Below are 14,953 nucleotides of genomic sequence, written 5' to 3'. Positions count from 1 at the left end.
CCGAGGGGGCGGGGCGGGGGTCGGGCGGTTCAGGGGCTCAGGAAGCCCGAGGCCTCAGGAATCCGGCGCGGCGCAGCCATATAAGGACATGTGCGCCCCGCGCCAATCAGCGGTGGGGGCGGGGCGCTGGGTCCGCGTCCCCTGTCCGCTCGCCCGCCAGCCCGGCCGTCGGTCCGTCCGTCCCGTCCCGCGGCGCCGCGCCCGCCAGCCATGAGCTCCACGCAGTTCAACAAGGGGCCCTCGTACGGGCTCTCGGCCGAGGTCAAGAACCGGGTGAGTGAGGGGAGCGCCCTCTCCGCCAGCCCAGTCCGTCACACCCTCCGCGGTTGCAGGGCGGGCGCCCCGCTGGCCTCCCTGGGCATCGGGGGCGGCTCTCCTCCCCCGAAACTCCGAGGGTGCCTCCGACGCTCCTTAAACTCTGGGGAAACTGAGGTCTGTGCTCTGGCACCCACCCCAACATCTAGGAGCGGTTGGGTCCAACCCCTTACCCAGCCCTGCTCCCTCAGCCTCTTCTCGTCCGAAGCCTCCCGCCCACCGCTCTGAACCCCCCAGCCCTGGGCCCCTCTAGCGCTTCAAGGCCTGAGAAGGTCCTGAGGGAACCCCAGCGGCCCCTTCTCATCCCCTCCCCCACTTCTGCTTTTGGACCACTTAACGCTTCGGGGAAGGAAAGGGGCGGGCCAGGTGTTTTTGAGAAGGGTGTGGCCCCCCAAAAGAATTTCCTGACTTCTTACACCTGGGAGGTGGGGCACTGGGTGGGTGGGGGGAGTTAGAATCGAGGGGGCCTACCTTCCCCATTCTCTTTGTCACCATCTGACACACTTAAAGAAATAGCAAAGAGGTCCACCAGTCCCCTGAATGTGACCCTAGCATGTGGGTTTTGTAACTTGAAAATGCGGGCTAGGGCATGGGGGGATGGGGCACACTTCTTTTTCAGAAAGTGCTTTTGGTTCTAGCCCAAGAGGGCAGGGACTTCTGCAAGGTAACACAGCAGGTTCAGTGCATCCAAGGAAACAGGAGCAGAGAGTGATCCCTGCCCTGGAGGGCAGGGGGAGAGGTCCTAAGCCGGACACACAAGGGTTTTCCAGCTGGAGGGAAGTTTGTCATCCCTGTCCACCCCCTAGGCACACACTGTCACCAGGCACCTGGGAATGTGGCCCCAGGGAAGCGGCTGACAGGAGCCTGCCTGGGCACACTGGGGACACAGCCCTGCAGGCCCCCAGGTCTCTGCCAGGTCTTCAGACCAGAGGGAGAATTTACACATCTCAACTCTGTGAGCTACTAGCCCATTTGGGAAGCCCAGGATCTGAGCATGGTCACCTGGTAAGCTCCCCATCGATTCCCCCTTGAACACACAATTCCACACTCCAGCAGTAATGCTTTGGTGGGTGCAGAGTGTTGACAGTCCCCACCCAGCCGAGACCCTGCTTAGCACATGGGGTTCAGAGACATCGCTCAAGACGGCCCAGACCCACGTAGCAGATCAGAGGCAGGGTCAGGACTCGAACCCAGACCTGGCATAGGCAGTGTCCAATGGCCAGCAGTCCTCCTGGGCAGCCGGGCATCTCCCCCGAAGCAGCAGGAAGTGGGTGAGGGCGCAGCACCTCAGCGGGGTGGGGGCAGCTTCCTGCGATGGAGTGGGATGGAGGCAGGTTGTTACCTGCCCTGTGGGGGATGAGGTCAGAAGCTCCTTGTAACCAGCCCTCAGTCTGCGGGCCTGGAGAATGGGCGGGGCCCTCACCCCCTCACCGGAGTCACCTCAGGGACCCACCTGAATTGGAAACCAGGTTCCTGTTGTTTCTAGACCGTCCACTTTGAGAGGAAGAAGACCCCCTGCCCCCCACCCCAGGCTTCAGTCCCACTGCTGGATGGCATACAGGCAGGCTGAGGTCCAGTGCATACCCTTGAGATCTCTGGCTGGCTGGGGGGTCTGGACCGCTGGGAACAGCTGGTCCTGATTTAGCAAGGAGGCAGCGGCTGCATTCCTGGCAGTTTGCGGTGGGGAGGAATGCGCTGAAGGCCAGCTGGGCAGCAGGGTGGAAGGCAGCCTAGCGGGTGGGGCCAGACCAGGCACCCCTGCCGGGGACCCTCCCTGGCCCCAGCCCCAGTGAGCTGTCGAGGACGAGGATGGGGCCCAGCTGGGCAGGCAGGCCAGAGATCCAGACCAGCCTGCCTGCTTCAAGTTCAGCGACCCTAATAACACCCCCTCCTCCCCCACCACCCTTCTGCCAGGCGTGGGAACCAGAGACAGGAGAGGGAGGAGATCCAAGGAGGGAGTGGGCTGAACAGATCAGGTTCACAGGCCAGCCTCCCGCCTTTGTCTCCCCTGCACTCTGAGCAGCTCAGCCCTGATCTCATGTCTAGGGGTTTATATGCAGGAAGCAGGAAGTGGAGCCTTTCCAGACCTTAGGAAGACCATTCAAACATAGCTGGGGAGACAGAGGCATGAGGTGAAACCTGTCCATGGTCATCGAGGTGGGGGCTGCAAGGGCAACTCTGAGTCCTTGTCTCTAGGGGGTGTGGAGGAGAGAGCACGGCGGGCACAGGGTGAGTAGAGGTGAAAGAGGGGTCTGGGGTTGGGGCTTCCCGAGTGGTGCTAGTGGTAACCCGCCTGCCAATGCAAGAGACATAAAAGACGCAGGTTCAATCTCTGGGTTGGGAAGATCCCCTAGAGGATAGCACTCCAGTATTCTTGCCTGGAGAATCCTGTGGACAGAGGAGCCTGGTGGGCCATGGTTTGTGGGGTCGCAAAGAGTTGGACACAACTAAAGCAACTGGGCAGCCAGGTCCTCAGGTTTTTACCACCCCTCCAGGGAGCTGCCCTGGGGCTGTACACACACACCCTGTCCTAGGCCTCCCTGGACGCTGTGGGATGCTGCCCTGGGGGCAGCCAGTGCTGTATGTGTGGGCAGTGTGTGTTGATGGGGGAGGATGAGCCTCCTTACTGAGAGAGAGCCTGAGTTGGGTTACCTCTTGTCACTTGTCATGAGCTTGGACCATCAGCTAGGAGATAGATCATACCGCAAAAGGTAGAAAAAGCTAGGAAGAAGATAAAGCAGGGACTTCCCTGGTGGTCCTGTGGCTAGGACTCCACACTCCCAGGGCAGGAGGCCTGGGTTCAGTTCCTGGTCAGGGAACTAGATTGCACATGCTGAAACTTCAGAGTCCGCATGCCACAGCTAAAGATCTTGTATGCCGCAACAGCCAAACCAAATAAATAAATATTGTTTTAAAAAGAAGATAATAAGGACTGGGGGTGGGGGATGCAGAGGGTCGTCACAGCCAGGTGGTCAGGAAAGACCTTTCCAAGGAGGTAACCTTCAAGCTACAACTGGATTGAAAGGAGGGACCTGTGCAAACATGAGTCCAAGGTGGCAGCATATGAAAAGGCCCTGAGGCAGCCACTAGTGTGGCCAGTTCAAGGAGCAGAGAAAGGTTCAGTGGTTCCAAATTAAAGGTAGAATTATCATGTGACCAAACACTTCTACTCCCTGGTATATACCCCAAAGAACTGAAAACAGGTTTTCAAATAAAATTTATAAATGGATGTTTATACAGCTTGACTCACAAGAGCCAAAAGATGGAAGTGACCTAAATATCCATCAGCGGGTTAATGGATAAGCACAGTGTGGTCCCTCCACACACAGGAGCATCACTTAGTCAGAAAAAGGGGTGAAGGGCTTCCCTGGTGGCTCAGTGGTGACGAATCTGCCTACCAATGCAGGAGACACAGGTTTAATCCCTGATTTGGGAGGATCCCACATGCCATGAAGCAACTAAGCCTGTGCACCACCACTGCTGAGCCTATGCTCTAGAGTCGAGAAGCTGCGACTACTGAAGCTCACTCACCCTAGAGCCCGTGCTCCACAAGAGAAGCCACTGCAGTGAGAAGCCCACGCTGGCCATGACTAGAGAAAAGCAGGCACAGCAATGAAGATTCAGCACAGCGAAACAAATAAATAAAATTATATAAAAAGAGGAGTGGAGCCCTGACACTTGCTACATATGGATGGACCCTGAGAACACCATGCTCAGTGAGAGAAGGAGACACAGAAGGACACACAGGGTGTGATTCCACTGATGGGAAATGGCCAGAACAGGCAGATCCACAGACACAGAGAGTGGGTTCCTGCTTGTCAGAGGCTGGGGAGGTGGGGAGAGCTAATAGGGAGGGGCTAACTTTTGAGGTGATGCAATGTTCTGGAACCAAATAGATGACGGTTGCACAACCTCGTGAATGCACTGAATGTCACTGATTTATGAGCTTTCGAGTGGTACATGTTGTATGTTTCTCACCATAATTTTAAAAACAACAGAGAAAGGCCAGTATCTCTTGTGCTGGGAGACCAGGGAGGTGGCAGGCATGGAGGCAGATCCTTTAGGTGGAGGGTGGTGGCAGGGCCATGTTGGCTGCCCTGGGGGGTTAGCACCATTGAAGGTAGATTAGCCCGGATGTTTATCAGAGAGAGACTGGAGTTTATCTGTGTTGATGGGAAAAGGGAAGAGTCTCCTCCAATGGTGTGGGGACCTCCTGACTACTATGTTTCTTCTTTCCGCAAACACTGGGTCTTGCCCTGTGAGGAGCTCCACTGGGCTCATCCCAAATCTGTGCCCTCTACCCCTCCAGCTGCAGTCCAAATATGACCCTCAGAAGGAGGCGGAGCTCCGAAGCTGGATTGAGGGACTCACTGGTCTCTCCGTTGGCCCAGACTTCCAGAAGGGTCTGAAGGATGGGATCATATTGTGCACGTGAGTGTGTGTGTGCACTGTGCCCATCACCCTGACATGCTATGCATGATGAGGTCATGCTGTGTGTGACTCCTGCCTGCTGCTTCTTGATGAGTGTCTGGTCTTGCTCTTCTTTTTCCTGTGTTACTTCTTTGATCTCTAACAGGGAGCATTCTCTTAGGAGAGCCTTAAGGTTTCTGGAGGCCTTTCTTTGCTGCCCCTAATTCAGCTGTGGTTCAAACATTCCATGGTTTGCACCTTAAAAATCTTCATGGAAATTCCCAGAATCACTGGATAGCTCAGTGGTTCTGAACTGCATTCCCAGCACTGGTTGGTGTCATTTTTTGGCATCTTTGTTTCTTTGGTGGGTGGAGACTGGATTGTAATAGGGGAAACTTAGGTCCAGAGAGAGGGTGGCCAGGAAGCCGTGAATGAGTCTTGGGTCTCTGAGGTTCCCCTACACTAATGGAGGTTCCCCCTTTCCCCCCACCCCATGTGTCCTCCTCAGACTCATGAATAAACTGCAGCCAGGCTCAGTCCCTAAGATCAACCGCTCCATGCAGAACTGGCACCAGGTGAGGGACCAGGGGGAGGGAAGTGGAACCAGAATGGGGCTGGGGGACCCTATCTGACAGGTGGGGAGACCAAGGCCCCTCACCACCCTTCTCTTGTCTCCTCCCAGCTAGAAAACCTCTCCAACTTCATCAAGGCCATGGTGAGCTACGGCATGAATCCTGTTGACCTGTTTGAGGCCAACGACCTGTTTGAAAGTGGGAACTTGACTCAGGTGCAGGTGTCTCTTCTTGCCCTGGCTGGGAAGGTGAGGCTCAGAGAGGGTCAGCAACCTGCCCAAAGTCACACAGCAAGCCAGGCAGAGATTTTTCAGATGCTCTTCATTCATTCTTTTACAAAGATTTCTGAGCACTCATGAGGCGCCCAGCACTATGAATTCAAGGGTGACCAAGGCAGACACAGTCTACCCCTTTATGCACAGGCAATAAATGAACCTATTTTTTTAAATTATTTTTTAAAAATTTATGTGTTAGCATTTTTAGGTTCACAACAAAATGGAGTGGAAAGTACAGAGACCTCCCATGGCCCCACCCCTGCACAGGCTCCCCCACTTCTCGTGCAGTCAGTGACCCTCCACAGGCACCTTGTTACACCCAGAGTTCACATTAGGGTTTGCTCTTCAAATCATTGCTTTACAAATTATAAATTGGGAGAAGCCCCTTGAAAGAAGAAAGCATGATGGTGACATCTAGGGTCTAAAACTGAGACCAGGGCAGGCTGGAACAGCATTTCAGGAGGGAACAGCGAGCTTCTGCCATGGGAATGGGGGGTTGGGGGGGTTGTGTCAGGTAATTGTGTTTTGAACCCCCTGTGGCTACTACGTGGGCAGTGAGGCCAGGAGACCAGTGAGGAGTAGGGGACAGGTGTGGGGGAGAGATGGTGGCTGGGGCTGGGTAGAAGGAGGTGATAGAAGGTGAGAGAGATGGGAGGTGAGGATGCCCCCCACAGTTCTTGGCCTGTGCAGCTGGAAGGGTGGGGCTGCTCTTGCCTGGGGAGGGAAAGCCAGGGGTCAGGGAAAGCCATTGAGTCCACAGTGCTGGGTGGATGGTACAAGGCCAGGTTGCAGCTGGATCACCGGTCCTCCTCTGGACTTGGATACCTGGGACCTGGCTGCCCCAACCATGATACTCCCTTCCCACTTTCTCCCCAGGCCAAGACAAAGGGGTTGCAGAGTGGTGTGGACATTGGCGTCAAATACTCAGAGAAGCAGGAGCGAAACTTTGATGATGCCACCATGAAGGCGGGCCAGTGCGTCATTGGGCTCCAGGTGGGCACCTGGCTGCTTCAGCATCGGGGTGCATAGGTGGTGGGCTTCTGGTGGCTCCTCAATTTCGGGGCAGGGTCTGGAGGCTTTGTGGAGGCAGCCTGACCTTTCCTGCCTCCCTGCAGATGGGCACCAACAAATGTGCCAGCCAGTCCGGTATGACAGCTTATGGCACCAGACGGCATCTGTATGACCCCAAAAACCATATCCTGCCCCCCATGGACCACTCGACCATCAGCCTCCAGATGGGCACAAACAAGTGTGCCAGCCAGGTGGGTCGCCCCAGTTCCCCTAGACCCCCCTGCCCTGACTCTGCCTCAGCTTTCTGTGTGTCCCCAGGGAAGTTACTACCCAGCTCTGCCTTGGTTTCCTTCAAAGTTGGATGCCCAGAGGCCCATCCAACTCTGATATTTTTAGATCCTGCAGTCATCACTTTTCCTGCTGTGTATCAGTTTGATGTATCAGTGTGATGCTTTTGGAGCATTCAGGTCCGCGTCAGGCCTGAGCCCCAGCCTGGGGAGCTTCCTGGCTGGCAGGGAATCTGGACCCAAATGTCAGATCGACTCAACACAGAGTCAGAAAAAAGCGGGTTCCGAGCAGGGCTAGGAAGAATCTGTACAAAAGGAATGTCCACTGTGAGTGCACACAGGGAGGCGGGAAAAGGTGTGGGAACCCTCAGGAAGTTCTCCTCTGGGGTTTGTTTCTCCTCTTCCCTCCCTGATGTCTTTTCTCTCTCTCCAGGTGGGCATGACGGCTCCAGGGACCCGGCGGCACATTTATGACACAAAGCTGGGGACAGACAAATGTGATAATTCCTCCATGTCCCTGCAGATGGGCTACACACAGGGTGCCAACCAGAGTGGTCAGGTCTTTGGCCTGGGCCGGCAGATATACGACCCCAAGTACTGCCCTCAAGGCCCAGCGGCCGACGGGGCTCCAGCAGCTGCTGGAGATGGCCCAGGCCCAGGGGAACCCTCAGAGTGTCCTCCCTACTACCAGGAGGAGGCAGGCTACTAAGATACCCATGCGGGCCATCTCCCCACATCATTGCCCCATCTGGGTTTTTGGGTCTTTCTGTGATTTTTGTCTTGTTTTTCTACATGTCTGAATGCTGCCAGTTGAGACTCTGGGGGAAAGGGGTGAAGGCCATATCCAGATGCATGTGGGGTGGGGGGTCCCCACCAGGGCAGCTCCAGACATCAGGTTTCCCAGCAGACTTTAGGCCAAGCTGTTAGGGGGAAGAAGAAACCCAGGCAAGGAGGGGAACTGGCCCCAAGTGGTTTCCGGTTACATCTTCCCTGCTTCTCTTTTCTCTGCCGATCAGTTTGTGGTTTCTGTACCCACAGAAGTTTCAGGCAGTTTTAATGAAATGAAAATACTTTTTGTTCAGGGGAATGGGGGCGGGGGACGGTGAGGATGCTGAGAGAAGGTCAGGCCACAGTCCCAAAATATTTTAGGCCTCATGGATTTCCCTAGGACTCTCAGATCACCAATCCTGGGCCCTCCCAGGGGCCCAGTGGGGACACTGAGGCCCAGGCAGGACAGTGGAGTTCTGAGCGCTTGAGACAAAGCCAGCCCCCACCCCCGCACTTGTCCCCACTCCCCCACCAAGTACTGCACAGGGACCCCCACCCAAAGGCCTCCACAGGGACCAGCCCCTGCCCAGGAGCCCTAGGACCAAGAAATAATGTGAAAATACCAACTGTGGACCAAAGTAAATAAAACCTCTTTTTGGAAATGAAGGTGTTGGAGCTGGTGTCCAAACTACCTGGAAGTGGTGCCTGTCTTGGATTCCCTCTGGGGCCTCCAGGGTCGGGCAAAGGGCAAATCTCTTGAGTGGGTCCTCAGGACTGCAGCTTCATCCAGCCTACAGGCCTTAGTGCATTTACTCCTCACAGAGGAGTTCTATCCTGACAAACTCCTCTTTATCCTCAAAGCCCCATCAGCAACAACCCCTTTCTGGAGCCCTTCCCACACTGCTCACCCTTCCCAGCACCTTCAGAGCTGTGGATTCACACACTTGTTTCATTTTCATCATTATCTTGTGAAATATATCCAATTTCCTGGAAGGAGAAACTTCTGGAGGTTTTCTTCAAAATCGGGGTGACCATTATGACCCCAGATTCTAATCTTAGAATGTTGAGGGCCACCTCCCCCTCTGCTATAGCCTGGCCCACTGTAGGGACCGAGGAATGTTTGTGGAATGAATGAATGAACAAATGATTCTAGTCAAACTCCCCTTTTCTGGATGGACAAATAGAGTCCCAGGGTACCAGGGCGAGTTTGGTTAGGACTGGGGCCCCCTCTGGAGAAAGAGGGGAGAAAGAGATCTCCTGAGACCCAGAGCTGCGGTATTGTAGGCGGTTATGCAACGTGCAAAGAGCCTGGAGATTTTGTGCCGAGGACAACCTGTGCGAGTTGACCCGGGCGCTCCTCCTCCTCGCGGTGATGCAGCAAGAAAAGAGCGATCCCTTTAAGAAACCCGGCTAGGCGCGGCCTCGCTGTGACACCGCCTCCCGCGTTAGCGCGAGGGGCTCCAGCTGGCCAGGTCTTTGAGTGGCGCGTATAGAAGCCAATGGGAGTGGACGGGGCGGGGCTATGCCCGAGACCGGCGGCGGCACGCCCCGGGTGCTAGGTACTATCCGCAGCAGGGGCGCCTCGCCAGCGGCACGGGCTCCTCTTAAAGGAGCCGCTCTCCGCGGCCGCTGCGGAGGGTAGGGAAAGTGGAGAGAGCTGGGGGCTGGAATGGTGGGAAGGTCCTGAGAGGATGCCGAGGTGCGGATGGGTAGAAGGGAGGCAGATTCCGTGGGAATTAAAGGGTGTGGCCCGAATCTAGACTCTCACTCATTTTCACTCCCTGGCCGGGGAGTGTTGGAAGCTGCAGAATTGACCACTAATTTTCCAAGAGGAGGTTGGGCAATAGACTCACCTACCTGCAGCCGCTCTCCCAGTTGATACGCCGCTAAGCTCTCTCCCCCATTTTACCAATAGAAAAACTGAGGCCGCTCCCCGCCCCCCGATCCCATTTGTAAATGAGTCCTGAAGTGGGGGTCAGGGGTCCTGGGTCCATTCCCTGTCCTTCTGGCGGCCTCAGTTTCTCCGTGTGTACGATGATGAAGTAGGCCAGGCTGGACTCCAAGCAAGGTACACTATCAATAATAGCTGCTTCCAGAAGCGTCCCTGCTTCTTACTCATTTTCTGGATCTTGGGGTTCTTCTGAGTGACGAATAGTACGTGACGGGTGGGCAGAGCTGGAGCCCCCTTCCAGCTGGGTGACTCGCCTCTCTGGTGGCCTGGGATAGCCCTTCTTCCAGACAGCAGTATAAAATACTCCTAGCTATCATTATTGGAGGAGAGAGGGGGGAAAGGGAATCCTTGCCTGGGTTAAGGATGAGGCTGGGGGACGGGACCTGGAAGCCCCCCCACCCCAGGAGGGCTTAGGGTGGAGCCTGATAATGAAAGAGTTAAGCCTAGGCTCCGCCCCCTGCAGGATAAATTCCCCGCCTTGGGGACCCCAGCTGCTGCTCTGGAGGAAGCGACAGATCCCGCGCAACCAATCAGATGTGAGGAAGGATTCGAGCAGGTCTCCCGTTGGCTTACTCCACCCCTCCGGAGAATAGAGCCCCATTAATAAGCACCTACTGTTTTCTTGGCTCCAAGCAGAGCTTCCAAGAATGCTGAGCAATGAAATAGATGATGAGGTTCAGAGAGGAACAGAGAGTTGCCCGCAAGCACACAGTACGTCCTCAGCTTGACCTCTCCGTCCTGTCTGCTGTCCATTTCCACCATGGCCTTCTGGACACAGCTGATGCTGCTGCTTTGGAAGAATTTCCTATATCGCAGGAGGCAGCCGGTAATGTCCAGTCGGGTGGGCCGGGGGTGGGGCGGCCCACAGCCCCCCATAGGCCGCCACTCCCCAAGCCTATTCTGCCCCCACAGATCCAACTCTTGGTGGAGTTGTTGTGGCCGCTCTTTCTCTTCTTCATCCTGGTGGCCGTTCGCCATTCCCACCCCCCACTCGAGCAGCATGAATGTAAGCCCCCAAGCGTCCAGAGCTTTGGGGTTAGGATTAGCAGTGGTCACTCTATGCACAGGGGCCCCAGTGAGAACCCGGAGCACAGACCGGACGCTCAAATAATGGCTGAGGGGGGCACTCTGTCACTGGGGGTGGGGACTCAGCCAAGAACCCCACACCTGGTGTCCCTGCAGGTCATTTTCCCAACAAGCCGCTGCCCTCAGCAGGCACCATCCCTTGGCTCCAGGGCCTCATCTGCAATGTGAACAACACCTGCTTCCCGTGGCAAACCCCTGGCGAGGAGCCTGGCGTCCTCAGCAACTTCAAGGACTCCCTGTAAACCACTGGGAGCGGCGGGACAGGGGGGGGCAGCTTCGCCTAGCCTCCGCCTCCAGCCTTCTCTCTGTATCCAGGGTTTCGCGGCTCCTGGCAGATGCTCGCACTGTTTTGGGGGGCCCCAGTGCCCATAGGATGCTAGCTAGCCTGAGAAAGCTGATGCCCATTCTGAAGGCTGCACACACAGCCCAAGCAAGTAAGAAGGCGGGCCTGTGGTAGGCGGGGCTGGGCTCTGCGCCTCCACCTGATGGCACAGCTTGGAGTGGGACAAGTGGGACATGGCTCCAGCTAAACTTGGCCTCACCCTGGTCTTCTGTGCTTTACTCCCTCAGCCTTTCCTTGGCCCAGTGAGCAGCCCAAGGAGGGATTGTCCCTGGCCACTCAGCTGCTGGGGACACTGCTGCAAGGGGTGAGGTGGGGACAAGGCAAGATCTGGGACCCTGACCTCACCAAGTCTCACCCTGCCCCTTTCAGGGGCCAGCTTCCAGGCCTTTGCCTGGGCCTTCCCTGCAGTGATATTCCTTAGATTCCAGCCCTGAGACCTTGAACAAGCTCAGGTGCCTCTTGGAGCCTTAGTTTCTCTGTTAGTAAAATGAGGCTATGATTGCATGGACCCCTTGGGAACTTGGATCCCGAGTAAGACGTCCGCAAACCTCATTGTCATCTTGTCATCTTTCTTCCCAGGAGTCCCTGGGCTCTGTGCTGGGTCATGCCCAGGAGTCCGTGGGCAGCCTTGTGGAGACTGCAGAGGACATGGCCCAGGAGGTAGGAGGCCAATGCAGTCTCCACCCCTGCCAGGAAACTAGAGGGGTGGGCTGCAGGAAGGGGAGAGGACAGAGCAACCCTGGGCACCTGTCCACAGTAGTTGTATGGGGGTACTAGGGCAGAAAGAGAGGGCAAGGGTGCTCCTGGTGGAGGGCCCTGCCCTGGTTATAGCTTGGTGGTGGGGTCACACGGAAGGGAAGCCTGCCCAGCCCTCTGGTGACCCCCCTCCTCCAGCTCCTGGAGCTGCCCAGCCTGGGAGAGCTGTGGGCCCTGCTACAGAGACCCCACAGGCCAGGTGGTCCCCTGGAGGCGGTGGCAGAAGCCCTCTGCAGTGCCAGGGGGCCCAGCAAACCAGGCGGGCCCTCCCTCAACTGGTATGAGGCCAGTGACCTGAAGGAGCTTGTGGGGCAGGAGCCAGCGCAGGCCCTGCGGGACAACAGCCTGAGTGAGTGACCAACCTGGTTTCTACCCCTCTCCCTGGGGAAGCAGGGCCAGGACGTGGGCACAGGGCCTCATGGTGCTCCCACCCTGGCCCTAGGCCCCACCTGCGCTGAGCTGACGGGGGGCCTGGACACCCACCCCCTGTCCCGCCTACTTTGGAGGCGCCTGAAGCCGCTGGTCCTGGGGAAAGTACTGTTCACGCCTGACACACCCTTCACCCGGCAGATCATGGCCCAGGTGACAGTGCGAGGGGCCCTCAGTCCCAGCCTCGGCTGAGGAGGAGAGAGCCAGGCCACAGGAGAGCTCTGAGTCCCGAGACTGGCTGCTCCTGGGCTGGGTCCAGGATGCGGGGTTTGAAATGGAGGGATTGCCAGATTTCAGACAGTGCTCAGAGGTGCAGGATAGAGCATAGGGGAGAAGGCAAGAGGGGTGGGCAGGGGGCTTCACTAGAGGGAAGGGTCATGAACGGCTAAGGCTAGTGTGGACCTCAGCACCCACCTCTTCCAGGTCAACCGAACTTTCCAGGAGCTGGCGCTGTTGAAGGACATCCAGGAGGTGTGGGGGCTGCTGGGACCCCAGCTCTTCAACTTCCTGAACGATAGTGCCAATGTCGCCATGCTACAGGTGGGGCCAGGACAGGAGTGGGAGAGGGGTGTGGGGGGCGGGGGTGTGTGGCAGCAGGGTCACCCCTGATGAGGATTTGGGAGAAGGGCAGGGACTTCCAGGCGAGGGTGTGGAGGTGGGGAGTGGTATCCACGGTGAGCTCAGGCCGCTCACTGGGATGGAAAGAGGGGTAACAGGCCCTGAACGTCCAATGCAGACCCCCATCTTCTCTGACACCCCTACAGAGGCTCCTGCAGATCCAGGACAAGGGAAGGAGGCAGCCAAGACCTGGAGGTGGGGCCAGAGTGGAAGCTCTTCGTGCTTTTCTGAATCCCCGCAGCGGTGGCTACAGCTGGCAGAAGGCCCACGCTGATGTGGGACACCTGGCAGTCACACTGGGCCGTGTGATGGAGGTGAGGGACCGTCCACCTGGGAAAACATCTCCGAGGGGAGAGGCAGCCCTGCTGAGGGCCTCTTAGGAGGAAGCGCGGCTCCGCCTTCAGGTCCAGGGGAGGACCCTGGGGCCTCGAACTCACGCCCAGGTTCCTCCGCAGTGCGTGACTCTGGACAAGCTGGAGGCCGCCCCTTCAGAGGCCGCCCTGGTGGAGCGGGCCCTGAAGCTGCTCTCCGAGCACCGTTTCTGGGCCGGCATCGTCTTCTTGGGGCCCGAGGACTCCCCGGACCCCGCGCAGTCCCCAGGCCCTGGCCACGTGCGCATCAAGATCCGCATGGATATCGATGATGTCGCAAGAACCAATAAGATCAAGGACAGGTGGGGGGCCTTGTGGGTCGGAACCAGAGGGGGCGTGCTAGGGAGCATCTCACCTATCAGAGATCTTGGTAGGTGGGGCCCAAGTCCTTAGACCAATAGGAACCCACGATGGGCGGGGTTTATGGTGTGATGGGCACAGCCAAGGGCTTGGTGGGTGGGGTCAATGCCTTGGCTTCTGGGATAAGATTAAAGCACTTGGCAGGTGGGTCTAGGTAGTTTGTACACAGGTGAGGGCGGAGCTAAAGTTGTGATGGGCAGGTCCCAGCTACTCCCATACTTCTTTCAGGTTTTGGGACCCCGGTCCGGCCGCTGACCCCCTGACGGACCTGCGCTACGTGTGGGGTGGCTTCGTGTACCTGCAGGACCTGCTGGAGCGCGCAGCCGTGCGCGTGCTCACAGGCACCACCCCCCATGCCGGCCTCTACCTCCAGCAGATGCCCTACCCCTGCTATGTGGACGATACGTGAGCACCCTTTCCTCACTTCTCCCAGATGCCAGATCCTGGGTCTCAGGGTGGGGGCCTGGGTGCCATCTGGAATATTCACGCAGTCAAGGCTGAGAACTACGGTTCAGAGGGACCACTCCCCGTGACCTTGTAGCTGGAGGAGCCGGGATCCTTCAGGGTCTGGGGTCTCTGGATACAGAGAGAACGTAACCTGACAGCACCATCAGGAGTCCGAGGACAAGGAAGGGCCAATGTCCTCGCCGCACCTTGGGGTCCCAGGGCGGGAACTGTCGTGCCAGATGGGGGCAGCGCGGGGGTCTTTGGCATCCACCGCAGCTGCCCACTGCCCCAGGTTCCTGCGCGTGCTGAGCCGGTCACTGCCACTCTTCCTGACACTGGCTTGGATCTACTCTGTGGCGTTGACGGTGAAGGCCGTGGTGCGTGAGAAGGAGACTCGGCTGCGCTACACGATGCGCGCCATGGGGCTCAGCGCCACTGCACTGTGGCTGGGCTGGTTCCTCAGCTGCCTCGGGCCCTTCCTCCTCAGCACCGCGCTGCTTGTGCTGGTACTCAAGGTGCGTGCACCCCCGCCTTGCCGACTCGGGACTGGTGCGTGTGTACGGGGAGGTAACGGGCAGGGGGCACCTCGCGGGGTTGCGCGTCCCTAGGCGAATCCGCGCTCTCCCTCCAGCTCCCTTGTCCTCCTGCAGCTCGGAGACATCCTCCCCTACAGCCACCCGGGGGTGCTGTTCCTGTTCTTGGCGGCTTTCGCTGTGGCCACAGTGGTCCAGAGTTTCTTGCTGAGCGCCTTTTTCTCCCGCGCGAACTTGGCAGCCGCCTGTGGGGGTCTTGCCTACTTCGTACTCTATCTGCCCTACGTGCTGTGCGTGGCCTGGAGGGACCAGCTGCCAATGGGCGGCCGCGTGGCCGCGGTGAGAGCCGGGCCGTGTGGGTGCAGGGGTGCTTCACCCTTAGCTGCCCTTGTTTGCTGACCTACCTACCCGCCGCTACCAG

At 57.7% G+C, this 14,953-nt stretch overlaps 2 protein-coding genes across 2 annotated transcripts in view; both read left to right on the top strand.

The window, feature by feature from the left end:
• The first annotated feature begins 135 nt into the window (after positions 1 to 135).
• Positions 136 to 8,304, top strand: CNN2 (calponin 2). Its single transcript, XM_010844583.1, has 7 exons — positions 136 to 273; positions 4,625 to 4,746; positions 5,234 to 5,300; positions 5,408 to 5,545; positions 6,449 to 6,565; positions 6,688 to 6,834; positions 7,304 to 8,304. Exons 1-7 carry the CDS (start codon positions 211 to 213, stop codon positions 7,577 to 7,579), a joined length of 930 nt encoding a protein of 309 aa, XP_010842885.1. The 5' UTR covers positions 136 to 210; the 3' UTR covers positions 7,580 to 8,304.
• Positions 8,305 to 8,383: 79 nt separating this feature from the next.
• Positions 8,384 to 14,953, top strand: part of ABCA7 (ATP-binding cassette, sub-family A (ABC1), member 7) — an 18,959-nt gene continuing 12,389 nt past the window's right edge. Inside the window, exons 1-15 of the mRNA XM_010844643.1 lie at positions 8,384 to 9,276; positions 10,226 to 10,415; positions 10,502 to 10,595; positions 10,772 to 10,913; positions 10,991 to 11,109; positions 11,246 to 11,322; positions 11,598 to 11,678; positions 11,913 to 12,123; positions 12,217 to 12,356; positions 12,627 to 12,743; positions 12,968 to 13,135; positions 13,277 to 13,494; positions 13,781 to 13,957; positions 14,292 to 14,514; positions 14,650 to 14,871. Coding sequence (XP_010842945.1) covers positions 10,350 to 10,415; positions 10,502 to 10,595; positions 10,772 to 10,913; positions 10,991 to 11,109; positions 11,246 to 11,322; positions 11,598 to 11,678; positions 11,913 to 12,123; positions 12,217 to 12,356; positions 12,627 to 12,743; positions 12,968 to 13,135; positions 13,277 to 13,494; positions 13,781 to 13,957; positions 14,292 to 14,514; positions 14,650 to 14,871 — 2,055 coding nt within the window. The 5' untranslated portion in view covers positions 8,384 to 9,276; positions 10,226 to 10,349. The remainder of the gene's footprint in view (positions 9,277 to 10,225; positions 10,416 to 10,501; positions 10,596 to 10,771; positions 10,914 to 10,990; positions 11,110 to 11,245; positions 11,323 to 11,597; positions 11,679 to 11,912; positions 12,124 to 12,216; positions 12,357 to 12,626; positions 12,744 to 12,967; positions 13,136 to 13,276; positions 13,495 to 13,780; positions 13,958 to 14,291; positions 14,515 to 14,649; positions 14,872 to 14,953) is intronic.

This window comes from Bison bison, unplaced genomic scaffold, assembly GCF_000754665.1.
Source record: "Bison bison bison isolate TAMUID 2011002044 unplaced genomic scaffold, Bison_UMD1.0 scf7180017864203, whole genome shotgun sequence".
Lineage (NCBI taxonomy): Eukaryota > Metazoa > Chordata > Mammalia > Artiodactyla > Bovidae > Bison > Bison bison.
This window is presented reverse-complemented; position numbering and strand designations above follow the sequence as displayed.

Excerpts from the sequence above, each read along its gene's own strand:
- CNN2 (XM_010844583.1), top strand. The coding sequence starts at position 211 with ATGAGCTCCACGCAGTTCAACAAGGGGCCCTCGTACGGGCTCTCGGCC. Across the intron at positions 5,546-6,448 it reads TTCTTGCCCTGGCTGGGAAG|GCCAAGACAAAGGGGTTGCA; the intron begins GTGAGGCTCAGA and ends CTTTCTCCCCAG. Across the intron at positions 6,566-6,687 it reads AGTGCGTCATTGGGCTCCAG|ATGGGCACCAACAAATGTGC; the intron begins GTGGGCACCTGG and ends GCCTCCCTGCAG.